This window comes from Verticillium dahliae, genomic scaffold (genome assembly GCF_000150675.1).
Source record: "Verticillium dahliae VdLs.17 supercont1.3 genomic scaffold, whole genome shotgun sequence".
NCBI classification, from domain to species: Eukaryota; Fungi; Ascomycota; class Sordariomycetes; order Glomerellales; family Plectosphaerellaceae; genus Verticillium; species Verticillium dahliae.
The window spans coordinates 75,224-99,771 of NW_009276940.1; the positions used below are offsets into that span (position 1 = coordinate 75,224).

General features: G+C 57.3%; 8 protein-coding genes across 8 annotated transcripts; 7 read left to right on the forward strand and 1 right to left on the reverse strand.

The window, feature by feature from the left end:
- Window positions 1–586: 586 nt before the first annotated feature.
- VDAG_01667 (uncharacterized protein) lies at window positions 587–1,780 on the forward strand (the record flags this gene model as incomplete). Its single annotated transcript, XM_009657696.1, has 2 exons — window positions 587–1,002; window positions 1,681–1,780. 2 exons carry the CDS (start codon window positions 587–589, stop codon window positions 1,778–1,780), a joined length of 516 nt encoding a protein of 171 aa, XP_009655991.1.
- A 3,033-nt stretch (window positions 1,781–4,813) lies between these two features.
- VDAG_01668 (uncharacterized protein) lies at window positions 4,814–5,537 on the forward strand (the record flags this gene model as incomplete). Its single annotated transcript, XM_009657697.1, has 2 exons — window positions 4,814–5,001; window positions 5,234–5,537. 2 exons carry the CDS (start codon window positions 4,814–4,816, stop codon window positions 5,535–5,537), a joined length of 492 nt encoding a protein of 163 aa, XP_009655992.1.
- Window positions 5,538–5,797: 260 nt separating this feature from the next.
- Window positions 5,798–8,367, forward strand: VDAG_01669 (protein kinase dsk1). Its single transcript, XM_009657698.1, has 5 exons — window positions 5,798–5,865; window positions 6,031–6,809; window positions 6,983–7,049; window positions 7,110–7,368; window positions 7,439–8,367. The coding sequence occupies exons 1-5, from the start codon at window positions 5,846–5,848 to the stop codon at window positions 7,877–7,879; spliced, it is 1,566 nt and encodes a 521-aa protein (XP_009655993.1). The 5' UTR covers window positions 5,798–5,845; the 3' UTR covers window positions 7,880–8,367.
- A 402-nt stretch (window positions 8,368–8,769) lies between these two features.
- VDAG_01670 (transcription factor IWS1) lies at window positions 8,770–10,199 on the reverse strand (the record flags this gene model as incomplete). The annotated part of the gene is made up of 3 exons (XM_009657699.1): window positions 8,770–9,034; window positions 9,116–9,594; window positions 9,663–10,199. 3 exons carry the CDS (start codon window positions 10,197–10,199, stop codon window positions 8,770–8,772), a joined length of 1,281 nt encoding a protein of 426 aa, XP_009655994.1.
- Window positions 10,200–10,788: 589 nt separating this feature from the next.
- VDAG_01671 (uncharacterized protein) lies at window positions 10,789–12,361 on the forward strand (the record flags this gene model as incomplete). The annotated part of the gene is made up of 3 exons (XM_009657700.1): window positions 10,789–10,903; window positions 10,968–11,920; window positions 11,993–12,361. 3 exons carry the CDS (start codon window positions 10,789–10,791, stop codon window positions 12,359–12,361), a joined length of 1,437 nt encoding a protein of 478 aa, XP_009655995.1.
- A 1,634-nt stretch (window positions 12,362–13,995) lies between these two features.
- Window positions 13,996–16,783, forward strand: VDAG_01672 (conidial development protein fluffy; the record flags this gene model as incomplete). The annotated part of the gene is made up of 6 exons (XM_009657701.1): window positions 13,996–14,244; window positions 14,349–15,448; window positions 15,515–15,633; window positions 15,694–15,731; window positions 15,783–15,928; window positions 16,018–16,783. 6 exons carry the CDS (start codon window positions 13,996–13,998, stop codon window positions 16,781–16,783), a joined length of 2,418 nt encoding a protein of 805 aa, XP_009655996.1.
- Window positions 16,784–17,380: 597 nt separating this feature from the next.
- VDAG_01673 (peroxisomal membrane protein PEX16) lies at window positions 17,381–18,608 on the forward strand (the record flags this gene model as incomplete). The annotated part of the gene is made up of 2 exons (XM_009657702.1): window positions 17,381–17,576; window positions 17,638–18,608. 2 exons carry the CDS (start codon window positions 17,381–17,383, stop codon window positions 18,606–18,608), a joined length of 1,167 nt encoding a protein of 388 aa, XP_009655997.1.
- A 3,501-nt stretch (window positions 18,609–22,109) lies between these two features.
- Window positions 22,110–24,452, forward strand: VDAG_01674 (uncharacterized protein; the record flags this gene model as incomplete). Its single annotated transcript, XM_009657703.1, has 4 exons — window positions 22,110–23,519; window positions 23,590–23,636; window positions 23,737–23,929; window positions 23,985–24,452. The coding sequence occupies 4 exons, from the start codon at window positions 22,110–22,112 to the stop codon at window positions 24,450–24,452; spliced, it is 2,118 nt and encodes a 705-aa protein (XP_009655998.1).
- Window positions 24,453–24,548: the final 96 nt, after the last annotated feature.

The following is a 24,548-nucleotide window of genomic DNA, read 5'->3' on the forward strand; positions in this document are numbered from 1 at the left end:
TCCTGAGGTAGGCTTTTCCAAGTCTCCGAGTCAGGTTTTATTATGATGATCGGTTAAGTCTGCTTGTAATCAATGGAACAGTCGGGATGTGAGGGGGAGCGAAAGATGGATCTCGACGGATACAGAGGGACATTCACGATGTCCATCTGACATAGCTGTCGTACGAAGATTTTGAGCATTGTCTACCAGACTGTAAACGGATTCCGAAGCTACCGCTGGTGAGATGAAACCAAGATGATAGCCTGTTTCTCAGCAAGTACGTCGACACAACAACAAGGTCCCTGTCAGAGCTTGATGTCTTTGTCCATCTCAACGACAAGGCCAACAAGTGCATTGTTATCCGTCAAAGCCTTTCCTTGGGTGTTCTTCAACGACAGAGGATCACCGACAAAGAAGTCGAGAACGCCACAGGTAGTTCGCATCGCTCTTACGAAGATACAAAAAGGGAACTACATCCAACAATCCAAACATGTCGAAGCTATACAGTTCACAACCATCGAAGCTTCCAAGCACAAATCGAAATAAGTCTCCCTCCACTCTGGTAAGTGGTCTCTCCCCTTCTCTAACTTGGAAAGGAAAAGAACAAATGTCCGAAGCAGGCCTTCAGATCCGCTGCATCGGCTGCCACCAGCGATGCGCCTGCTATTTTGAACACTGTCACCTCTTCGCCTGCCACACCCGCAACTGCGAGTTCCGGACCGCAACCCCCAACGTCAACGACCGCGTGCTTCCCGACGGAACCGTCATGTTCGAGGACAACGGCTGCGTGCGAGCCTATTTTGTGCCTCCCGAGCTCCTCGCTGGCGGGGCCATTCTCTGCATCCTCGATACGCGCAGAGACATGTGCATCGACCTGGCCATCCAGAGGCCCAGCGGCGCGATAGACGTTGTGCTGATCGAGCCGTTCACACTCCGTCCGCCGAGGACGGGACCGCCCTTTGACGGATGGAATTGGCGAAGGGCCTTTGTGCCAGTGCACAGAGAGCTCCATACGCATGAGCGGTATGTCGACAGGCGGAGTCGCAAAAGTCACCGATGATGGTCACGACAAGTGACTCGACGGTAGGCTGCAGACCACGCGCAAAAGACTTGGGAGACTGAGAGAGGCGTCGGATCGCTTTGCTTATGAGATGAGCCTGATTCTCGTGAGTATTTCAATCAGTGAAGGATTTGACTATACAAAAGCGATTCCAGTAACTAGCTTCTCGGCCGGCCGTATTAGCGGTGCTTCCAAGGAAATCCTGCTTCGAGATCTAGCCCAGAAAAGCCATACTAGAGAAAGGCATGTTAATACACACCAAATATCCCAACCAACTGAATGAGAGCCTCGTACAAAGTCGGTGACATACATGAGTGACCTTACTTGCATTGTTCAGCAGAGAGCATTGCTTGCAGTTGATGAAATGTGTGCCTGTCATGTTCCCCCGCAAAGCCCCTATGTGAAAGCTCAACTGCACAACTCAACCGCAAGAATAATGCAATTGCGTCTGCCACCGGCTCTCGTTGATATGCCATGTCATGCTTGGACCGCAGGACGCTTGCTTGGACGATGTCGTTCCCAGTCATCGAGTGTCCGTTCCTGAACATGAACACTTTGCATCGCCGCTGTCCTCGCAACGCGTTGAATTGTCGAAACCATGAGCGCACAGAACATGTTTGGGATCCTGTCTAAACTTGCAGACCACGGTTCCAACTTTTCGTCTACTTGAAGAGAAAACACGATGAGCGAGCAGCAGCACACCAAGCCGAGAAGAAGCCGCATAAGCCGCCTGGAAAGTAGCAAACAAAGCTGTTTGGGCGGCCGAGAGAAGGGAACAAACAAGGACTCGAAAAGCTCTGACCACAGACAGTCGTCTGTTATGATACTCGAGTGACCAGGCACGCAACGAATTCAACATCATCTGTCACCTCTGCGAGGCAGGCCCAGGCGTCGTGCCCAAGGTCTGATGAAAGTACGTGTACGGACGGCACGAACAGTTGATGAATGGTTTCGACGAAGTCATCAACGCGGAACTGTTCACTTTCGCTCCCGGCGAAACGGCAAGGTTTGAACGTTTCGGGAAATGCGTGTAGGAATTGCACCGAGTCCACTCGCAGATGCGTTGCAGACGCTCAAGTCCTTGTTCGGCCACGCGATGAGCCTCCCGCGGCGGGCAACATGCCTCTTATTGCCATGGAGGTTTAGGGAGCATCATAGCGCTGGAACATTTCGTGCGATGCAAGCGTGGAGCGTTCTTCATTATCGTGTAACCATGGCATGACAATGTAATGAGGCTGATCGGCTTAGTCAGCGTATTGAATTTTGAGTACCTACCTCAGGTACCTAGGCATAGAATGCTTCTCTTTGCGCATGTCGGAGTGTCGGTGAATGTGACAGATGCTGTGCAGAAAGTGGCGTTTCTCGCAGCCAAGAGCTGGCTGTCCCGATTGCCGTGGTCCGATGGAACGCCCTTGGGCGTCCTGTGATGGATGGGTGGTCAGGCGACGAGGGCGAACAACGACCACAAGCTGGGTGCTGGCCCAATGCGAAAGCAGACCCAACAGCATGTGGCTGGAAAGGTCATAGGAGATGCCTTTTCACTCTCGAAACGTGATTGTGAAGGGACGACTGGGGCCATGATTCGCAGGGTCGACCAGGCACGCCCAGAGGCAGCCAAGCAGGGTCACAATGCCAGAATGCTGGGTCAGGATCCTGGCCTGGAGGGGCTGGAGGGGCTGGGATACAGAGGGCGGTAGAGAAGGATGAGCTGCTGACCGAGTAGCTCGCAGTTCGTCCATAGACTCCTGGCAAGGAAGATGGAGCAGCGTGCCCTCTTGAGCACTCATGTCGAAAACTACCCGAGTAGGTGTGTACCCGAACGAAAACGCAAGATGGATCATGATGAAAGCTCCCGAGAATCGTGTGTGTACCACGTACACGTACATGTATGTAACACGCGACGGCTGGAGAGAAGGTGCCCCTCCCAAGAAAAGGGGCGGGGCCGACGCTGTGTGACCGACCCGCTGTGACCTCATTGTTGGAACCGAAAGCATCGACCTCAGCATTTCGGCCATGGCTGCAAGCTGCTCCAGCAGGTGCTGTCCCCCGAGCTCAACTCAACATGCAGACATGTTGTGTCCCATCCAGTTCGTATGTCGACTTGACTTGGGAAATGGCCATGCAGCTTTTATGCAGCCAAATACCCATGCATCTTGCAGTCAGCAGGAGCATCCTTCTCAAGTGCATGCCGGGCAACGTGGTTTGGTGTTGCCAACTACCAATCTCACTGAGGTGGGAGGGTTGGAAAGTGGTAGCAGTAGCATGTCCACTGTTGTTACCTGCACCGCAGCTACCCAGGCAGGCAGCAGGAGTCTAGCAACCCCTACAGTTTCCAGCTACAGATACCTACTTGGATGACTTAGGGGCCTGCCCGTGGACTAACACCGCCCTGAATCGACAGCGCTGCTCCATCCCGTCCTCCAGCTGCCTTGGTACCTACCTCCCTTACCTTAGGTAGGTGTCCCGGTTCAGATCACTATCTACACATGATAATCATGTCTCCATCAACAACATGTGAACTGCATCCATCACATCTACGTGTACATCGTGCCGCCGCCACAGTGTTTAACTGACTGCTTGCTTCTCCGGCTGCCCTGTTGCCCCGCGCATGCCGTCAACGACCCTGCCAGGGCCTCCCCAAGACCCAAGACCGACCAACAGTCAGGGTTGCTTGCTTGCATTAGATTTTGACAAGCTCCGCCTGCCAGGGGTGGCCCAGCCGCGCCTTTACATCATCACGCCCTCTCACGCTCTCACACTCTCACGCTCTCACGCTCTCACGCTCTCACGCTCTCACGCTCTCACGCTCTCACGCTCTCACGCTCTCACGCTCTCACGCTCTCACGCTCTCACGCTCTCACGCTCGACTGGCCCCCCTCCATCACCGTGGCCGTTGTTGACGCCTCCTTCCCGTCCTGTTGCAGCCCAACACATCGGTTCAGGTTACTCGTCCTGCCTCTGAGGATCCTGCATCCTCTGGCCCGCGGTCTTCCGACTCTCAACCAGCCTTGAACAGCTTGCTTCCCGTCCACCTTTGCATCATCATTGCCTCCCCATTCTCCCGCAACAGAGACCAAACGAGGCCTCGACCAGCTGCCCTGAGCTTTCTTTTGCGCCGACGCCGACAAATACCCCGCGCCGGTCCCCCAGTACATATCGTCAAGACGAATTCCACCACAGCACAGCACAAGCGCGCGCGAATTCAGTGACGTCCTCAGCCTCAAGTCATCCGAAACGCAACTCTCGCTACGGACTACGTCTTGACCTGCACCACCCCAACCGCAACTAGACTCTAGACTCTAGACTCGAGACACTCCTCAGCATCGCGCGCGATCCTCCATCTGCACTGCATCGCGCTCGAACCACTACGTCCGGGATCTTGGTTTCTGCTTGACCAAACCTCAGAACCCTAAACCCCAGGCAACACAGCACCAGTCGACCGAAGCGCCGACTACCATCTTCTCGCGCACGCAAGGAGCCCCTCCCCACGACCACCAGCACTCGGTATCGCCCTAGCACGGGTTTCCCCCCTCCTGACAACGCGGAGGCCCCGATCATCTTATCTCACCACGGTGACCCGCACGAATTGCATGCACAGAACTTACGTGCGCGACCGAGCCGAGCAACCGCAACCCGACAATCGTCCTGACAGCACCTCAACCAACCCCGATCTGACCAGAACCCAGATTCAACCTGGGTCGACAATCGCCACCCACCAATTGACCACGGCTGCGTCGAGAGAACAACAGTGACCACCCACCACAGCAACACAGCATGGCCGGCGAGCAGGAACAGGCCCAAGAGGCTGCGGCAGCGCAGAAGGCCTCGGCCACGCAAAAGTCCGATCCCGACCCTGAACTCGAGCCTGTCGCGACACCTGCCGTCGCCAACGGGAGCGCGGGGGCGCCCAAGAAGAAGAAGAAGGAAGCCCTCAAGCCCATCATAACCACAGAAACTCCCCAGTATGTCCATTCGACTTTCCTTGCTGTCTCTTTTTGTTTTTCTCGACATGATCATCATTTGTGCGCGCGCTGCCCTCCCCCTCCTTCCCATGTTGATGTATATGCCCGCGCCATTTTTTTTTCTCGCGACTCGGTGAGGGTCAGGCTCATGTGGCGGGGTGGAGGAAGCAAGCAGCAAAAGACACGAGAGACGCTACTGGGGTCGAAACACGGGCCTAGCTGCTGCGGCCAGGCGAAGAGGCGAGCAGGCGAACAGGCGAACAGGCCAGCAGGCGAACAGGCGAACAGGCGACAGGCGAACAGGTGAACAGGCGACTCGAACAGCACCCACGCGAGCGCCGCTCAGACCTATCAGAACCGGTCAGAGGCAAGGCCTGATCATCAGCAGAGGCTGGCAGGCGGTACTCAGGCGGCGGCACACGCTGCGAGCTGCCCAGTGGCATGCACATCGCAGGGGGAGGAGGGGGGTGCTGGCGACGGAGAGGGGGGCTGTCCCTGTCCAGTCTGCTGCTCCCGCTCAGCTCCACGTCCCCTAACATCTTGTCCTATCGTTCTTCATCTGCATTTCGCTGGGCGTAACTGGCCTACCAACCCTCCCCCCCTCGCTCTCTTCTCGCCCCCCCCTGCTCCGTGCCTCAAAGAGAGACCCGCCCGCCTCGTCGGGCACACCTCAAGTTGTGTCCTGCTTGTTCCATCCTCACCACATGGCTTAACCCGGCGACAGTCGTTGAACCGGATCCGGTTCTGGCACTCTCCCACTGCATCATCCCTTCGTCTTTCGCTTTTTTTCTTTTACGAGTTCCCCTTGTCAACCCGATTGCGCTTTGCGCGCAATGTCGCGAAGATGAGCTTCATCAAAACAAGGTTCTGCTGCCCGAAATGTTGTACCTACCCGCCGCGCTGCCTAGGCCCGGTCGCGAAACCCTCAGCTTCCCCGCCAATTTTGCACCGCCGTTTCTTTTATCGGGCGCTTGCGGCGCCCACCACCTCTTCTGCTACCACCTGCTAACCACTCCTCTCTCCACGCAGAGCCCATCAACTGTCCGCCATGGCGTCGCCATCGTCCCCGTCGTCAGACGAGCAAGAAAACACCGCCGACGAGGAAGACTCTGAGGACTACTGCAAGGGTGGCTATCATCCTGTCCAGATTGGGGAGCGTTTCAAGGATGGCAAATACACGGTCGTGCGAAAGCTTGGATGGGGTCACTTCTCGACTGTCTGGCTCTCGCGGGACAACACGGCCGGCAAGCACGTTGCGCTCAAGGTCGTTCGCTCCGCCGCCCATTACACCGAAACCGCCGTCGACGAGATCAAGCTCCTCAACAAGATTGTCCAGGCCAAGCCCAACCACCCTGGCCGCAAGCACGTCGTCAGCCTTCTCGACTCGTTCGACCATAAGGGACCCAACGGCACCCACGTCTGCATGGTCTTTGAGGTTTTGGGCGAGAACCTGCTCGGCCTGATCAAGAAGTGGAACCATAGGGGAATTCCCATGCCCTTGGTCAAGCAAATCACAAAGCAGGTCCTGCTGGGCCTCGACTACCTCCACCGCGAATGCGGCATCATCCATACCGACCTGAAGCCCGAAAACGTCTTGATTGAGATTGGCGACGTCGAGCAGATCGTCAAAAAGGTCGTTAAGAGCGACACGAACGAGAAGGAAGGCAACCGCAACGGCCGCAGGAGGAGAAGAACTCTCATCACCGGCAGCCAACCTCTACCCTCTCCCCTCAATGCCAGTTTCAACCAAAACAACATGTTCCCATCGTCCGAGTCTCACAGCAGCCTCGGGCAGATGCTGCATGAAGGTATGTGCGGTCGCGCAAGAATGCAGTCCCCTCCTCGCACTCTACCCCACCTTCCAATCAGCCCCGCGCACACCGCATCGGTCATCGCGATGGAGGCCTGCAGCCGACCCCCCCCTGCCCCCATTCTTGCATGCCACCTGGTGAGAAAGACACCGACTGACGAGTCGTCACAGGCAAATCCAAAGAAAACTCGCCAAAGCGTGACAAAAGTGCCGACCAGAAGCAGCGCGAAAAGACTGCGTACGTGTTTGCGTCTGCCATGTTCCATCACGACAATGAATGCTAACGTCGCTCGTACAGCGATCTTCTCACCAGGGAAGTCTCTGGTATCTCCCTTGACAAGGCGAGCAGCTCGTCGGCATCGTCTGGCGAGAAGCGCAAGGCGGACGATGGCTTCACACTCGAGGTCATCAGCGTCAAGATTGCCGACCTCGGCAATGCCTGCTGGGTCAACCATCACTTCACCAACGATATTCAAACTAGGCAGTATCGTTCCCCCGAGGTCATTCTGGGTGCGAAATGGGGTGCGAGCACCGATGTCTGGAGCATGGCTGCGATGGTAAGACCTTCTCAGGATCCTGTTCACGTCCACGCACAATATCTTTTGACGACTCGCTGACCAATGTCAGACATTTGAGCTCATCACGGGCGATTATCTTTTTGACCCCCAGTCCGGTACCAAGTACGGCAAAGACGACGACCACATTGCTCAAATAATTGAGCTTCTCGGCCCATTTCCAAAATCGCTTTGCTTGTCTGGGAAGTGGTCTCAGGAGATCTTCAATCGCAAGGGCGAACTACGCAACATCCACAGGCTTCGTCATTGGGCTTTATCTGATGTGCTGAGAGAGAAGTACCATTTCAGGGAAGAGGAGGCTAAGCGCATCGCCGACTTCCTTGGCCCCATGCTCGAGCTCGTTCCAGAAAAGCGTGCCAATGCTGGCGGCATGGCTGGACACGCGTGGCTCACTGACACGCTTGGCATGAAGGGAATTAAGGTGCAAGGCCTTGAGGTGGGCGGCCGCGGCGAAGGTATCGAAGGCTGGGCAACAGAGATTAGGAAACGGTAGTGGATTTCACTACGTACGACAACATGAATCGGAACACATCGCAACCATACAGAACAACTTTGAGGATACGAAAGGTGCTGCGCCCTTCCTCGTCCCGTCGCAACACAACACACCGCTGGTCAACGTTTGCTTTGGTCCCTCTCGTCGCGGGTTTCAAGTCTGGGCAATGGCTGTGCCTCCACGTCTTAGGGAGAGCGTTGTTGTGGGAAGTCAAACAAACACGTGCACTGGACGAACAGATGATAGGCCAAGGAAACAGGGACATGCCGACGTTGCTACACTACACATTGCTACACGCCGAGCAGCCTACACCACAATCGGTGGAACCGGGTTTGAGGAGTACCGCAGCTGGGAGCTTGTTATGCATGGCTTGTTGGTCTGCATGAAGGATAGATAGACCACTGACTTTTTCATGGAGTTTGTGCCTTGGAATCAAAGTGAGCACTGAATTGAGAGTCCACGGGTCATGTCGGGGCACTGCGTGATCACTGCACCTCTTTCACAAGTGGCTGTGAAATAAGCTCGTCAGTCGGGGCACGCCGTCCGAGGTTGTGCAATGTGTGCATCTTGCGTCCCGCTCCCCTTTCGTCTCTGAGGTCCCGTTTTGTATTACCTGTATCGCTATACACACGGCGAATGATGAAGAGGGGGCGCCATTGTGGGCTGGGGTTTGATTTTCAAATCTTGTGAATTGGTGCCAATCTCGACGAGACAGAGAATCGCCACGCGGAGCGCGCAGCGGTCTCGAGGAGGCGGAAGGGGGCCACAAAACCGCGATATCCCTACCTTACATGACGAGAGCCTAAAACGCCGTATCCCCGATCCCTACCGTGACATGCCCTCTCGAACAGGCGTCGCCCCACCTCACCAAATCTACATCTGGCCACTGCTCAACGCTTCTTCGCCTTCTGGGTCATCTTGCGGAAGGCCTCTGCGCCGCTGGCACCGATGGGGCGGTGGTCGGGCGCCGTCGTCGGGTCGAACGTGCTCACGGGAGCGATGCTGTAGCTGGCAGGCAGGCCGCCGGGGCGGGCGCGGTTGCTCTTGACGCCGTTGGCGAGGAAGCGCTCGCGCTCGGCGTCGCGGGCCGAGATGGAGGGGCGCTGGGCGAGTGTGTACTGCGAGTTTGCATTGCGCAGGGAGGCCTTGTGGGCGCTGGAGAGGAGACAGACGGGTTAGCACGGAGAGGTCACCGGGGTCTTCTGGATGGGGTCGAGGGGGTGGGGGTGAACAAACTCGTAGTCGTAGTCGCGCGTCTCAATCTGGCGCTTCCTGTAATCGTCGGTGCGCTTCAGCAGAGGACGGCTCCATTCGCCGAGGAGGCGGTCGGCCATGCGCTTGATGCTGACTTCGGGCCGCTTCGAGTGCTTGTAGAAGAGGACGACCTTGCCGATGCCGGAACTGAGGAGGACTTCCTTCTCTAGGGTCAGGTTGCAGAGCGCGGTAAAGATGTCTCGCTGAATGTTGTACGCGGGCAGACTGCCGTCGTTGAGGGGCTCGAGGAAGAACTTGACGTGCTGGAGGAAGTTGGTGTCCGGGTCGAGCACGGCGTGCTGAACGGTAGTACGGTTCAGCAGAGCAGTGACCTCTGGCAGCAGCTTCAGCTTGTGGACGGCGGGCTGGCCGGCCTCACGAGCCTTGTTGTCCGACTCGCAGGCGCCTTCCATGCGGAGCTTCAGCGAGGCAATGTGATCGTCAATCTCGTCTTCCAAGTCCTGTCGTCAACGTTAGTAACCTTCGTTGTGTCATGTCCACCGGAACCCAGGTCTTGGCGAACACATACCTCCTCGTCCTTCCTCTTTCTCCTCTTTGTAGGCTTCTTGAAGACACCGTCCAGCGTCCGGTCGATCGCTCTTTGCCTCCGCTCCTCCGGCGAGAGATGGTCCTCGTTCTCCGGCTGGGGCGATGGTTTCTGCGCGCGGGGCCGCGGTTCTGCGCCGCGGCGGGATTTCCGCGACGGCCTGCTCTCATCAAAGTCGCCATCCGCAGCCTCGTCCTCGTCGGCGCGCGAGCGCTTCTTCTCGCGGCGGCCCTCCTTCGGCTTCCTCGTCTTGTCGCCGTCCGCCTGCTTCCTCTTGGAGGCCTTCAGGGTCTTTGCAACATCCTCGTCCACGGCTACGGGGCGATCCTCAATGTTGGCCGTCTCGGGGTCGTAGTCTTCGAATTGATTCTCGTCAATCTCGGAAAGAGCGTCGGACTCGACATCGGAGAGGTCCTCGGCCGTGGCTCCGTCGACGCCCTCACGGGGCTCCTCAACATCGTCGACGGCATCTTGAGCGACGGCGACCGGAGAGCCGGGAAGGGACTCGATGTCGGACATTGTGATGTGTTTGTGGCGACCCGGCGTTGACCAGAGCTGGTATCAAAGAAAGTGTCTGGGTCGTGAGACGACTCTCCTTTCCGTGCTGGGTAGTTTCCTCGTAAAACCCAAGGTATTTCAGGTTCTTTTTTGAATGTGCCGTAGTGAGCCTATGGCGTAAAGAGGATTCGCTGATGCCGTCGGATGTCGTATGAAGATGATGGTATCTAGTCTTGAGAGGATGGGTGGTCTTGCCTCAACTCGAAAAGTGAGGTACGGAACATAGAAGTGACGATGGTCCAAGCGTCCGGCCTATTCAATGCCCAGACTCTCCTTCTCTCAGCTCCCAGACAAACGCGCCACAGGCTTGCGGGTAAACTTCGGTAGTGTGGAAGAGCTCGCGCGGGCATGCAATGGCCGCCGAGCGGGTCGCGTTGCCTGAGGCGAGGGGCAATGTTTACTTTGGATGCCGACAGAATTCCAGACGTCCAGGCCATCTCATTTTCCGCCTGGAGCGCACACCCTATGTTGCGACCGTTGCACCCTTGTTTTTCTCCTTCGTTACAATCTTGACCAAAGCAGTTCTTGGGCGCAAAATACTACATTAAGCATGGATCGAAGAACGTACGAAAGTCCCATGGAGTGGGAATACCAAGATCAGAGGGGCCCATTGGATGCCACCAGTCCATTTTCTCAAGTCGCCAAAAGCCAGGCGACACGCATCGGTGCGTCTTCCTTCCTCAGACCCTCACTCCTGCCTCGGATATCACAGCGCTGACCCGGCTGCAGATTTCAGTTCTCCCAGCAAGTTGAGCTCCAGCCGACCGAACCCGTTTGCCAACAGCCCATCGAAGCCCTTGCCTCCGTTGCCGCAAACCTCCCTCTTCTCGCCACGCATCCAACACACCAGCACGGCACCCCCATTCAGGAATCCCGCCTTCACGACGCCACGCAAGCCTTTCGATGAGACACTCTTCTCGGAGGCTGAGAGCAGTCCCGCGCTGACTGAAGCCTCGGATCTTCCCAACGACACACCCGACGTTGATCGCACTACGGACCTCAACATGGGCGGCATGTCTCCTTCCAGGATCAACAAGAACCTGCGCTATGCAAGGTCACCCGGCCAACACCTCAAGCGACATATGCCGGGCAAAGGCGAGATCTCACGAGCTCACCGCGACCACGCTGGGGCGCTGCGCAAGCGCAAGCGGCATAACTATGACCGGGATGTCGGTAATGTGCGTTACGACTCGTCGCGAGAGACGTCTGCATCTGATTCGGAGGACGATGATGGATATCAACGGCAGAAACAGGGCGCCAAGGGCTCGAAGAAGAAGTCAGGCGCGTCAAAAGGCTGGTTTGAGATCATTGTCCAGACCATCAACCAGAACCCGAATATGCCCGACAACCTGGCCAAATGGATGACCTTCTTCGTCAACGCCGGCGTCGTCAGCGTGTTCCTCTACTTTGGCTGGTCTTTGTTCTCCACCGTCAGCACAGACATTGCCAACGCCCATGACGCAGCGCGGCGAGACATTGTCACCAAGGCACTCGAGTGCAACAATCAGTACATCCTCAATGGCTGCGAGAAGAAGGACAGGCCTGCGTTGAAGGCCATGTGTGATGAGTGGGACGAGTGCCGCATTCAGGACCCGGAGTCCATCATGCGGGTCAAGAACACGGCCAAACAGGTGGCAGAGGTCATCAACGAGTTTGCCGGAACCATGAGCCTTCATGCCTGGGTACGCTATTGTCTGCGCCTTTGGCGTTCCTGCGATCGCTGAGCACTTACTAATCATCTGTCGTCTCTGTAGTTTTTCTTCTTCGGCATTTTGCTTCTCTGCCTCGGACTCAATGCCTGGAGCCATGTGCAGATAGGAACGAGCGCCAAGGCCGTGCACCCCGTTCCTTCCAACGCAGCAGCCGACATGGGCCACCACCCGCAGCCCTCGGGATTCCCAGGCGATTCAACGCAGGCCTACATGTGGGTGCCGATACAGACGCCATCTCATCGCCGGCAGCTCGACTTCGACGCCGACGGAACAGACACGGACGGCGCATCACCGCCGTTCCGCAAGACTATTCTGCCGCCCCCGCAAACACCGTCGAGAAGGAGTCCGAGCAAGGGAGAGCACAGCCGAAGTCCGGTGAAGTACGGGCGATCCCCAAGTAAGGGCTATTGAGAAAGGGCAGTCGTTCACGATTGGCTCCGTAAGACCATTTCTTTTGTCATGCCTTGAAGCGCAAAAGTGTGCGGATGAGTTTCGTATGGACTAGGTTATGGGGACTTTTGTAGCATACAGCGAGTCTGAACGGTATACGAAACAAAGCCGATATATGCATGAATGCGAGTTTGCAGGTAACGGCCGCCAGGAAGCATGATCGCCGATGCCACCAGACTACCTCAAGCAGGGCCTCCATGATGGATACGCACTGAGCAAGGCAGGCAAGGCAGGATCCAGTCTTGTGTACGTAACTTGGTGGGTTCGACAAGCCTGAGAGGTGGTTCTGTGAGAATCTGCCATGTTCCCGAGTTGGTAGAACGATTGACTTTGGAACGGTGTTGCGCTGGCGACTGGGGTACATGCTGTGAACCATCATTATGACGTCATGAGGCTGAATGCAGTATGGCGCGCCGCGCTACGGATCACCTAGCTACCTTTCTGCTAGGCAAGCTACCTAGGTAGGTACCTAGGCAACTCAGCAGGCGTGTTTGCTCGCGAATGAAGGTCTCTACCCCAGCTTGCCCAGGTACCTTACAGGCAGGCAGGTGCCGAGCTCGCCGTCCGCAGTGTAACTCGAGCTCTGGAAGCTCGGACGGGAAACATGCCCCACTGAGCGAGCCCTGGGGCCATTAGGTGGGATTCCCATCGAGCAGGCATTGGCATCAGCTCCCCAATGGCGTAGTTCTGCTGGTCCGATGATGGCGTCGGCTGTCAGTGAGGGGGCTTGCATCTGCCACCAGCTGAACTGCGCAGTTCATAGGCTCGTTCCAAGACTTTGGGGGGGCACAGAAGCTGAGTGTCGCAAGTCAGATCCTGACCTCGATTTCTTGGATTCCCTTGCATGTTCACCTAACCCCCCCGCATCTGCTTCCACGCCTGACTGCCAACAAACCTCCGAGACGGTCAAACCAACAACACACGACGAAAAACGAGACCCAGAAGAAGGCACAAACCAAGCTGCCTGTCCACATTCCCTTTTTCCGTTGCCATTCTTGAGGGGCACAACTCACCAAGAGTATACCTGGCAGGCTCTCTCTTCTTGCGCCATCCCGATCCTCGAAGCTCTTTGGCGCATTGTTGACTGCTGCTGCTTTCATGGAGCTTAGGCAAACAGAGGCTGCGAGCTAGAATACAGCTGACCGGTCGTAGGCTTTTGCTTTTCCCAATGTAGGTACGCAAGCTACCCGCGCGTGTCGAGTTCATCTCTCCTTCGCGCCTAGCTGCCTGTACCTACCTACCTGTACTTGCCCGCACATGCCACGAACGATGCGCACTGGAATGCCTCACTGCCCGTGGTTGACCTCTTTAGCGCGATTCTGTTCCGGAACTGCAGAGCTACTTGCTAACCAAAAGATGAGATAGCCCAACGTCGCTTCACAATCAGAGCCGTCCTGTTCTCACATTGCCGATAAACCAAGTCGACAACCGCCAACACGCCGGTCGCGGAGGGCCTCAGCATGTTGGATCGATCACGAAAGCTTCCCTGTCCGCGACCGTAATACAAACTCCTGACCAAGGAGCCTGAATTCGACCCGTTCGACCGACGCCCCCGGCAAGAGTTGCCCATCCTGAAACGCACTGCGTCTCCCAAGATGGAGGAGGCAAACAGCGACAGCCATGATGGTGATGGGCAGGCCTCCTCCTCCGCCGCGCCCTCGGCACCCCAAACCAACTCAACACCGTCCGCCCCTTCGAGCTCTGGACCCCCCTCCGTTGGCCCATCGGGCTCGACACCAGCCCAGCAACCACCAACATCGCACAACCCGCTGTCTAAACGGCGTCGAGGGCTGGGGATTGTCACCCCCAATGCCTGCACAGAATGTCGAAAGAAGCGGGCGAAGGTACGTGCCCCGCCCCCGCCAGTTGCTAGAGAGCGCGACTGACTCGCGCGCCTCCCATCCAGTGCGATGGCCGCAAACCGTGTAGTCGCTGTCAGGGCCAAAAGGACATTGAGTGCGTGTACGAGATACCGGTGCGCCAGTCTAAGGAGAACCTCCGCACTGAGATTGAGCAGCTGCGCTATCGACAGCGCTCGAGCGATCAGGTCTTTGCCGCCCTCGTGCGGCCAGATGCTTGGGAGGAAGTTCTCAAGCGCCTGCGCAGCGGCCAGTCCGTAGAGGCCATATCCGACTGGCTCGGAGTGGCCCTGCCGCCGGGCGGCTCGGTCCCATCTTTTGGTCGGTCATCTGGAGAGGCCTCGGGATCTTCTGCGGTTTCTCTGGCTCCCATCACAACCCTGGGGCTTGGACGCGGCGGTCCGTCTAACAAAAGCCCATTGACTGCCAGTCAGCCGTCCGGCCTAAGACAGGAACTCGACCCAAACAGCCCCTGGAACTTTTCATCCTACAGCCACAGCACGAGGAGCACCTCCCAGTCGCATCCTGACTCGATGAATTGGAACACCGACGGGAACAACCAGCCACCACAGAACAAGGTTGGCTACTGGGGCGACTCTCTCGGCAGCGAACATGTCGAAACGAGTATCATGTCCTATAGGGGTCTCGACCAGGTCCTTGCACCGCTCGAGGCTCCCAAGATGAAGGCACCAGCCAGCACCTGGTCAAATATCTCGACAGATATTGTCCTTGTTCAACATCTTCTGGCGCTCTACTTTTGCTGGGAATATCCCACTTTTGCTTCGTTGAGCAAGGAACATTTCCTCAAAGACTTTCAACAAGGCAGGCCACGCTACTGTTCGCCCATCCTGGTGAACGCCCTACTCGCCTTGGGCTGCCGGTTCTCAACAAAGCCGTCCACCCGTGCCGTTCCCGATGACCCGTACACTTCGGGAGATCACTTCTTCAAAGAAAGCCAACGCCTCTTCTACTTGGAGGAGGATCATCATACCTTGACTACCATCCAGGCGCTGGGTATCATGTCGATACGTGAGGCCAGCTGCGGACGCGATTCCGAGAGCTGGTACTACGCGGGTCAGAGCATCCGGCTTGCAATAGAGATGGGGCTCCACCAAATCGACGGTGATGGAGATGCAGATGAGCTTGCCGTGCAGGCCGCAACGTTCTGGGGCGCTTTTGGGCTCGACCAGTATGTCTCTCATGATCACGCGGAACAAGCGTTGAGACCCCCAAACTGACGATACTTTTCATCAAGTGCCTGGTCCCTTGCCACAGGCTCACTTCCTCAGTGTTCCTGTTATCCTCACCTACCTCCCAAACCGGCCATCATAGACGATATAGAGGCGTCCCTGTGGATTCCGTATACTGACGACGGTATGATATTCCCACCAAGTACAGCCTCGGCTTTCTGTTCGCTGCTGACTCTGTGTACAGGTGCGCCGCTGCAGCGCTCAGCGGAGCAGCCTTCCAATGTACGATCGGTGTATAGGTGTTTCTGTGAACTGAGCGAGCTCGTACACCAGTCGCTTTATGTCCTCCACTCGCCCGGTCGACCTTTGACAAGTCGTGACCTTCTCAGCCTCTATACGCAGTACCTTAATTGGTATGACCGCATCCCTGAGGTGCTCCGTCTCGGCCATAATTTTACGCCGGCCGTTCTCTTCACGCAGTAGGTCACCCTCCTCTTTCTCCCCAGCAGTCTGGGCCCGAGGTCTTCTTTTCCTGACTTCTTTCCCATAACGCTGACTCCTGTGGTAGCATGTACTATCACTTTGCTATCCTGCTGCTCTTCCGACCCCTGATCAAGCTGAGGATTATTGGTTCCAAGATATCTCCTCGCGATGTCTGCTCGCAAGCGGCAGATGCGATCCAGGGACTTCTCCGCTCGCACTCTCAACTCTACACTCTTCGTCGCACGCCATCGTTTGTGCCGTACTTTGTTCTGACGTCGGCCATCATGCATCTTGCAATCAGCGCGCCGGTGGCCCAGTCGGCAAACAAGAAGGAAGGGATCATGAACCCTTCTGAGGAAGCCAAGGACTCGGTCGACAGTCACGTGGCACAGGCTATCAAACAAGGCGTCGAAGACCTGAAAGAAATGTCGCCGTGCCACCACTTTGCTGAACAGGCGCTCAACATTCTCCGCTATCTCGCGCACAAGTGGAATATTGAGGTGGACATGGGCAGCGACGACGTGCCGCTGGAAGAGTATGCACGCAGCGCCAGGCCGTTTACGAGTAGCCTCAACTTCTTTGCGCCCAACGTACGCGAGGAGGACTTTGTGTGCGAATGGGGTACCGGCGCGGGTGACGGAGCCTCGCGAGAGATGCCTTCCGTAGAAGGGCTGTCGGCGCTGGCATCGGGCAGCGGGGAACAAGAAGAGACGACGGAGGGCAAGGCATATGCGCGTGCTGCCATGTCGGCCGCGGCGGAAAATCATCTGTTCTGGCCCTTCCCCATGCAAGGGCGCCCAATGCTGCCGACTGGACAGCTGCTGCGCGATGCTGGGTTTGAGAAGCTGTGAACACACAGTCGCGGGCCGGATGGATGTACATGTGCACGAGGGAGGGCGACGGCTGGGAGAAGTGCAATGTTCAAGTAGCGAAGGAGATTTATACCCATGTGGGCAATGTATGAACGGAAGGACATTGGCTCCGTGTATATATACCTATCTCGTGCATCCTGCGTGAGGCTGTATCGAAGATGTTGGGAGTATGGCTGTGAGGTGAAGGCCAGTGTGAGGTGCCTTGAGGTAGGCACCTGACCAACCTCAGGAGTCACTGCCATGGCAGCCCAGTGACGCTCGGGCCACCCCGCTGTTTCTCTCACGTCCTGCACCGAATGGGGCATGAGCGCCCCAGCAGCTGCTGCCTCGGCTGATTGACGGTTGCGCCTGGCAGTTGAATGGCTGCCGAACGACGAGATGCTTCGTCCATGACACGCGCTTCTCGACGAAGCCCCTCCCTCTACCCTCCCATCACCCATCATCATCATCGCCAAAACCACGATCGCGCCATTTTGACGATACTCGCTTCTCTGTAATTCACTCTGATCTGCTCTACGCCGATCAATCTATAATCGAGATACCCCTACTTGTCGCGCGCGCTTCTCCTTCAATGCGATGCCTGCGCCACTGAACGGGCTTTCCAAGTCCAACCCGCCAAAGCCGCAACCCTCTTCATACCGTTCCTCCATCGGCAGCGTCCTATCTCTGCCGCCAAAATGGCTCCAAAAGTACGAGGACTTCATCACCAAGAACGGGAGCCAGGTCTCTCAGATTGAATCTGGCCTGAGGTCCCTCACATACGTCATTCCAGGTACGTCTCTTTCGCATGGACACGACGACGTCCAACGTGCAACTGACCTTTTACCGTCTAGGCCGCTTTCGTGACGCCGAGATAGCCTCCGAAACTGTCCACTCGAGCGTGCAGCTGCTGTCACTCTACCATGACACCCTTCTCACGCGAGCCCTCTCGCGGCTGCCCATCACCAAAATCCCGTCCCCACACAACCGATACACGCAGTTCTGGACGCAACACAATACCATGTATCGCCGCGTCGCGATGCTCCTGCAGATGGTCACATATACGCAGCTTCTGTGGGAGATGGCAGCGAAACGAAAGGGTGGCAACCGTGGGCGATGGCGTGTGGTCGTTCTCCTCGAAGCCATCAAGGCCCTGTGCCGGCTGCTGCTGTTGCGCATCACGCGCTCGCGGCCTCTTGTGACGCCGGTGCTCCCTGAGCGCGAGCCGGTGCCCGAAGACCCCGAGGAGCAGGCGGCCGCGGCGAACGAGCTTCAGCAGCTCATCGGCGGTGACCCAGCGGAGGATGCGGACGACGGCGTCAAGGCACACGAGAAGGAATGGGCGATGCCCAGGACTGGCATGAGCCTGCCGTCACTGCCCCGGCCCGGGGACATCAGTAGCTATCTGCTCGGCAAGGTGCTCACCTCGGACGACATCAAGCCCGCGCCTCAGCTATTGAACCAGATCCAGGGCCAGGCCCAAGCCGCCGAGGTGCTCCACATTTTGGCGCCCCTCATTTATGCTTTGGCGTTGGCGCGGAGTAAAGATAGGGGGTCGTGGACGCCGTGGCTAGTGGGGTTGAGCGTCGAGTACGCCGCACGACAGCTACGGGATCGTGGTTTCCGGACGACGCCACTCGAGCGAGACGAGTGGAACAAGAGGGCATGGGCCATGGGCTGGTGGACGATGAGGGGCGCTTTCTATGAGAAGGTCATGAAGGGCGTGGTGGGCGGTGTCAGGTCTCGGATGCCCAGCATAGTGGGAGGCATCTTGGAAGACTACGAGTACTTGTGGGAAAACTACTACTTCAGCACGAGCGCGTAGCACCGCTCAGCCATGGCCAGTGGCCACATGCTTAACGCTAAGCTGTGTGGTCTGGAAATATACAAGTCACCCGCAGCAAACGTCTCACCGGTTTCACTGGCCACATTGGATCGCATGTCGTCGCGCAGTCTGGTACGTTGCGTCCAATCGTTCTTTTTTCCTCACCGTGACAGATGGTCTCGCCGGATCAGGACCTTGATCGAAAGAGTACGGGAATGGGTACGGACACGAGACATGCGGGACTTTGCCCATCTCAGATACGCCAGAAGGAAGAGGAGGGGAAGAGGAGGACAGGCTACAAGTCAGGAGATTGGACGGCACTCTACATCGTGTGCAGATACCCGCCGGATCACTCGCCACTTTAAATGACAAGCATGCGGTGTTACGCTACCGCGGAGCTAGCCAGGCTACCTAGCGAAGGCAGAGGAATATCCGAAGAATGGTAAAGTCCCGTTCCATCGCCTCGCTTGTCGAATGGAAGCGATCATGACCACTAGACCCATCGTCCCACTCTTTCGATCTGCTCCCTCTCCGATTTCGAGGGAATACTTTGGCGCAAGCACTGTCTTTCATTGTCGGACGCACACGAATGAGGGACGCAAGCAAGCACACCGCAGCTGCCTCAGGCCAGCGTCATGCAAGAGATGTTCGAGGCCCTCAGGCCCTCCACGCAGTTGGAACTCGACCGGTGTGCATTTCGAGCGACAGGTGCAAGAATCTGGTCGCGACTTGAGACCAAGTTGCTGGGATAACGTAGGGGCGGCGGAACACGTTGGCGCCGATCCTTCGCTCGGGGAGATGGTTCCGCCCAGGCCGCCCCAGGTGAGACGCCGGGGGTGCGGTTTTCCTTTTTTTCTTCGCTAGTGCAGAGGCATCCATCCATTCTCGCCTCGCCATGATTAGTCTTGTAGCATCCATTCGCGGGCCCAGGGTGTGTGGGTGCCCTGGTTTGTTTCCCGCCTCATCCACGACCAGGCTCTGGCCCCCCTTCCTCTCTCGCACATCACTATCCCTGTCTATGGTGCTGTGAGTGATATGGAACCGGTGAGAGGGAACGGAATCCCAGGGACTGCTGGGCCTTTTGCTTGAGAGCGTGGCCGGGGGGGTAATTGGCAGCCGCGGGTTCCGACTTCGATCAGAACACGCCCACGCGTGCGCACGCACGCACGCACATGTCGCGGTTCTTCAGGATCGATCTTGACCGGGAGCTTGGGTTGGTGGCCATCGGCACAAGTTTTGCATGCTGCATGGTTGACGCCTCTCGTCTGAGTCTCTGCCTCACTCAGCTGGGCGGTTCTCGTTGAAAACTTAGGGGGGCGTGTTCGAAGAGGCCCCGTAGTCTTACGGGCTTGATTCCTCACGCCTGGCACCGTACCTCCCTCCCTCTGTTTCGTTTTTTTCTCCCTCCTCCTGCTATAGCAATGTCGACGACTTCAGATTGAACTGCATTGTGGACCTATCCGTTGATGAGCGGAGGGGCCTCCTTTGGGCATTGGCTTACGGGTAGAGCCGTGGTCAATTGCCCATCGACTGGTACCTAGGTACTATACGGATGGGGCAGTTCAAAACGGGCTTCGTGTCTGTTTCATTAGCTCTGGCGCCTCTCCTGGCTTGTCTTGCTGCTTTTGGCCATAGTCAGAGAGGGGAGGCGTCATCAGCCTTGCACGGGCGGAGAAGAGTGCCCACTACACAGTAAAGCAATGCATAGCAAAGCAAAACACAGCTCGGTACAGGACGAGGCAGAGGAGTAATCTCTCCGGACAGATGATGGACGACGAGACGCGACCAACTACTTCACACACAACCTTCGCCTTTCGCCCTCTAAGACAGGGCTTGCTGACAGGCATGTACGGTACACACGCCGAAGATTATCGGTCTCGGACGCGATGAGCGACATGACAATACCATGCGGAACAAACAGGCCGGCCAATCCAGCCTTCGTTGACGCTTGACCGTGCAAGGACCTCTCTCAGTTGGCCCAAGGTGAGGAGACGAAAAAGAAAACATCGCCATTGAGCAAGGCTCGTCAACAATGAGTCGTCCAGGTTGTCCCAGAGTTACTGGTCGGCCCCCAAGTGCTTCCCCCATCGCTCCCCCCCGAGCTAGACTACAACGAGAGCGCCATGCAGAGGACCAAGGACGGTCCATAGTCCCACGATTGCAAATGCTTTACGGCGCTTCATTGGCCCGTCACCCACCAGATCTGAGTCGTCTCGTTGGTCATTATGTCTATCGATCTCTTCTTCGCATCTGCACATGGGAGGGGTGTGGTTCCCCCCCCCTCTCTTCCCGATCCTCCGATGGTCGACGGGGATGATGAGGACCAGGGGGTTAGGCTGTTCGTTCGTCGGCTGGGCCTGGAGAGGGCCCTTCCCAAACAATCTCCACACTACACTTTGAGGGGGGGATCCAAGTGGGTGAAGCTGGCGCGGGCACGTCAAAAGACTTGTGAGGCATGGATCTGAATCTTGCTCGCCCCAAGTTCGACGCAAGGCAACGTGGAGACACGAGCGCCGGCCGTGTGTGACACGGAACAGGGAGGCATGAAGGTTGGAGGAGGGAGGGGAGCGGACGAAAGCAGAAGTCCATCATCCATGGCCCAACGCCGCCCCGCCTGACTTTCTGACTGATGCAGTACATGGCTCCCATTTCTTTTTGGTCAGGAGATGGGTGGAGAGAAACGACGCATGGATGGGTTGGCGTCGCCGTTTTATGCCGTGCCACCATACCAAAACCTCCCTTTTTGTGTGACCCTACCTGACCTATCCCAAGGTACCTTTGCCTCAAGGTGCCTTGTTTTACCTTGTCTGTGTCGCCGATGGTGGGCTGGGCTCCCATTTCACCATCATCACTGGCCCCGACGCCCGTCCCTTTTCCACCATTCTGTCGTCAAGATATCATATCAGCAAGGATACGCCGCTCGGACAGTCGTTGCGCCTTGCCGTTGAACAGGCATGTCTCTGGCTGGTACTCTGCACTGCACTACTCACATTCATCCGACAGCTGCTCCTCCTCCGCGCCCCCAAGTATACAGCCTGATCCTGGGCGCAAGCCGGAGCCTGACTTGATCTGACCACCGGCACAGAGGAGACAACGTGAGACTGCGAAAACGAGGAAAGCAAGGAGATCAAACGCGTTTGCTTGCCTACGTCCTACTTTGGCGCCACAGACCTGCCTGCCCTGCCCCAGTGCAGACGCTGACAAGGCAACGTCCTTCGTCCACCGCCTCGATCTCTTGGTGCTGCTGCTGGTTCTGCTGCTGGTGCTGTCAGATATTGGCTGTGCCCAAACATCAAGCTGCTGTGTAACGTCAAGGGTGCGCATCAGTTTCCCTTTCAAGACGCCGACCACCAGCTGTCGCGTTCACCGGCAATTCGCTCTCTCAACTCTCACACGGTTCCATTTTGATCACCAGTCTCTCTCTCTCTCTCACTCTCACACACAAACCTCGTCCTTTTCGGGTCCCTACAGATCAAACTGGGCCCTCCTCGCGCCTCCAAAATGAGCCTCACCGTCACGCCTCAGCCGCAGGCCAACTTTGGAGATCACATGTTTTCTGGCTTCACGGTGCCGTACAATGCCCACCTCGCACAACAGCAGTCTTGGGGCATGCCACCCCCGCCGCCGTCGCAGATGAGTCGCGGCCAGCCGCATGGCCACCCGCATTTCGACGCGCCAGCTCACACGGCGCCCGTCATGACAGAGTACGACCCGTATGCGCAGCAGCGGCCACCGCAGTACCATGAGCATGAGCAGTACCAGGTCCACCCGGATCATTTCTACGGCGGCCCCCACACGTCAATACAGCAGCAGCAGCAGCAGCAGCAGCAGCAGCAGCAGCAACAACAACAGACCTGGGCTGGGCCGGGCCCAGATGCCTCTTACGCCCCGGCCCTGCTGCCCGCCGCCCTCGAGACGCCGCCCGGTGCCCAGTTGACGCCAACGGATCCCGGCTTTGGCGAGAACCTCGAACCGGCGGCGCCACCAGTGCCCATCGACGCCTGTTCATCGTATGAGACACCGCAACCTGCGCCGCCCCCGCCGCCGCCCCCGCCTCAGCAGCAGCAGCAGCAGCAACAAGCCGTGTTCGACCCAACTGTCATGTCGATCAACCCCAGCGCCCTCAGTGACCTTGACCCAAATCGGATCCGCCACGTGCTTGTTAGTATACAGGGACACGTCGATACCTTCCTCAGGGGGGTCGAGGAGGAGGCGAGCAAGAAGAGGAAAGCGTCCAGCGAGCCGTTGGATGAGGCGCAGGATCAGCCCCAACATGCTTCCGTAGACGCGAGGCAGCAGCCGGAGGCCGACGTCGAAGACCAGTTCGACTTCAATGACAGGCAGTTGAGTGCCCTTGAGGACCGTCTGCTGGACAGGCCCAGAGCCATGCTCAACGCTAAGCTCAGGGCGAAACTGAAGGAAAACGCCAGGATGAGGGGCAAGCCCAAGGTTATGAGGAAGCCCAAGACCAAGAACAAGGACGCCAAGGGTGCATCTCAAGATGACCCTAGGGATAGTGACAAGGGTAAGGAGGGCAAGGCGCAAGTCGCGGATGCGGATGACAATGCGGACGAGCCTAAAGGAGATTCAGAGGCCGAGTCGGAGGAGGAACCAGAGGTGATGGAGGCGCCGACCAAGGTCTTCGACTCGATCTCCATTGTCGAAGGAGACGTGCCATCTCACGGCTGGACCACGGATTACTATGGCTTGACGGACGCGCGAAAACGATACGGCACGGGCATCGGATGGGAAACGCAGGAGACCGAGGCTGAGACCCCGGTACAGCATCCCCTGCAGCACACGGCCATGTTCGTCTGCAAGAAATGCTGCCTGCGGTGGAAGGGTGTGTCACTCGAGAACAGGAAGCTGTTCAGAGAGGACAATACCGAAGAGCGAAAAATGCATCGCGTGGTGAGAGCTTCCCCCCTGCTGCCAGTCTCGCCTGGAAACACCCCCCTTGGCTAACTTTGACAGCCCCAAGCTGCTAAGAAAGGAGAACCGGGCCATACGCGCCCCGGCTGCAGAGAGGTATGCTTGCTTCCCTTATTCCGCCCACCCCCTCCCACGTCCTTCGCGATGTTGGATTGACCTGTTTGTGCCAGATGCACTGGTACCTCGACCATGACAGCGGCAAGAAGCCCTGCGTCCGAGGCTTATGCGAGGTGTGCGTTCCACGGAATGCTCACAACGACATGAAGTTTGAAGACGACAACGACGGATGGTGCTGTCCGCCTGGACTGGCCAAGGGATTCATCAAACAAGCGTACAAGTGCATCATGGACAACTGCCCGTTCATCACGAGCAGTCTTCCAGAGATGAGGGTCAGCTCGTAGTTCCGTTGAGCAATGCAGTGCTGTCTTGACTGACTCTTCCTAGCAACACCTCCTGTCCGCCCAAAAGTGGCCACACAAGGCTCTCGTGTTGAGTCTCATCGACCGCGTCAAAAAGGGCCGCTTCCTCAGCGACCTGGACCTCGAAATCAGCGCGCGCCTCATGTTCATCTTCAACGACCGCGACGCCGCCGGGAAGCCCATCGTGTCCAAGTCCGACTGCACCAAACTCGATCCGAGCCAGATCTGCAACCCCGCCAACAAGGCCGAGCACGCCCAGTGGCTGGACTACATGGACCCGCCCCAGGGCAGGATATTCCACGAGAGCTTCGCGTGGGACGCGTCCAAGAACTGCTGGTACCAGGGCCACTGGACCATCGGCCGGGACGAGAATTGCGAGCCCGCCGTTCTGCCGCTCCACTGGCAGCTGCTCGACGCGAGGTGGGATCCCCACTGGGGACAGTATTTCCTGTGGCCGCTCAAACCGCTGCCGAAAAAGAAGCGCAGGTACTGAAGTGCTCAGTCACTCTTCTCTGTTTGACTCTCCTCAATCTCATACTTGACCGTGAAGAAGAGGGTGAGGGGGGCGGGGACGTCAAGCCTTTTTTTT

Excerpts from the sequence above, each read along its gene's own strand:
- VDAG_01669 (XM_009657698.1), top strand. The coding sequence starts at position 5,846 with ATGAGCTTCATCAAAACAAG. Across the intron at positions 5,866-6,030 it reads ATGAGCTTCATCAAAACAAG|AGCCCATCAACTGTCCGCCA; the intron begins GTTCTGCTGCCC and ends CTCTCCACGCAG. Across the intron at positions 6,810-6,982 it reads CGGGCAGATGCTGCATGAAG|GCAAATCCAAAGAAAACTCG; the intron begins GTATGTGCGGTC and ends GAGTCGTCACAG.